Source organism: Habropoda laboriosa, unplaced genomic scaffold, assembly GCF_001263275.1.
Source record: "Habropoda laboriosa isolate 0110345459 unplaced genomic scaffold, ASM126327v1 scaffold136, whole genome shotgun sequence".
Taxonomy (NCBI): domain Eukaryota; kingdom Metazoa; phylum Arthropoda; class Insecta; order Hymenoptera; family Apidae; genus Habropoda; species Habropoda laboriosa.
Window position 1 is genome coordinate 444533 of NW_017100245.1, and position 1520 is coordinate 446052.

The 1520-nt window shown below is 28.4% G+C and overlaps 1 protein-coding gene across 1 annotated transcript in view; it reads left to right on the forward strand.

Annotated features, from left to right (window-relative positions):
- Window positions 1-1520, forward strand: part of LOC108572143 (probable hydroxyacid-oxoacid transhydrogenase, mitochondrial) — a 3798-nt gene that overhangs the window by 378 nt on the left and 1900 nt on the right. The window contains exons 2-4 of the mRNA XM_017934336.1: window positions 37-145; window positions 798-1061; window positions 1286-1518. Of these exons, the coding sequence (XP_017789825.1) occupies window positions 37-145; window positions 798-1061; window positions 1286-1518 (606 nt within the window). The remainder of the gene's footprint in view (window positions 1-36; window positions 146-797; window positions 1062-1285; window positions 1519-1520) is intronic.

A 1520-nucleotide genomic window follows, 5' to 3' on the forward strand; every position in this document is an offset into this window, starting at 1 on the left:
TAAGACCTTTTTATTAATTTTACAAATTCTTTGTAGATGCAAATGTCCAGCTCATGGGAATCCAGGAGTAACAACTAGGCATGAATTAAGAAATGTTCAGAGTACAGTTGCTAATGCTACACCAACAAAGGAATATGCCTTTGAGGCATGTATTTTCAAAATAAAAAAGAGTCTTATTGTATATGAAACCAATTTTGACATAAATCAGATAATTGTGAATTATAAGGAACATTTTAATTAACTTATATCAGTAACAAATATTTTTCAAGTTATGACTTATATTTGTTGATTGTTTAACAACATTTTATTTATATATACAGGGTGTCTTATTGTATGTGGGAAATACAACAGGTGTGGATTCAGCACATAAAAATAAGAAAAAACATTTCATATAAACATATGCCTGATATGATTTTGTTTTAAAAATGTAGCAAGTTACATGCACTTTTTTTCTTATTTTAGTGTCTTTAATCTACCCCTGCTGTACTTCCCATATACAACAAAACATCTTGTATATGTGAATTTATATTCTTTGAATACTTCATAATGTAATATTCATACAACTTAGAGGAATGGATGCTTAACAAATATTATAACTGATCTTTTTTTATCCATTTAATATGAATTTTATTCATTTATGTTTTTTGCCTTATATCTTTTTAAATGGAAAGCATAATACATAATACTAAAATAAAATTTGTGGAAATGAAATTTGCACACTTTATTTCTTAGTGTATTTGTTTGATCTTGATAAGTCATATTAATGTGATTACTTTATTTAATAAAAACAATTACAGATGGCTTGTTCTACAGTACGTTATGGTGTAGGTGTTACGAGAGAATTGGGTATGGATATGCAAAATTTTGGTTCAAAAAATGTATGTTTAATGACTGATCGAAACTTAATAAATTTACCACCTGTTAAAACTGCAATGGATAGCCTTACGAAATTTGGGATTCAAACCACAGTTTATGATAATGTTCGTGTAGAGCCTACAGAACAAAGTCTCAAAGATGCTATTGAGTTTGCTAAACTTGGAAAATTCGATGCCTTCATAGCGGTAAGGGACAAAGACATTGTAAACATTAATTGAAAGTGAATTGACTATATTGAAGAAACTAATTTTATATTTTAAACATAAATTGAGACATCAAAAGTAAAGAATTAAGGAAATAATTATTTTTACGCATCTTATACTTTATAAAATTAGTCGTTGCTATAATGTACATATACTTAATAATGTATTTAGTATAAAATATTTTATAAAAATTAATTTTTCATCAGGTAGGTGGTGGTTCAGTAATGGATACTTGTAAGGCAGCAAATCTTTATAGCTCTGATTTAGAAGCAGACTTTCTAGATTATGTGAATGCACCTATTGGAAAAGGAAAACCAGTTGTAGTACCACTAAAACCATTGATAGCAGTACCAACTACATCTGGTACTGGTTCAGAAACAACTGGTGTTTCCATCTTTGACTATCAACCACTTAAAGCCAAAACTGGAATTGCTAATAGGT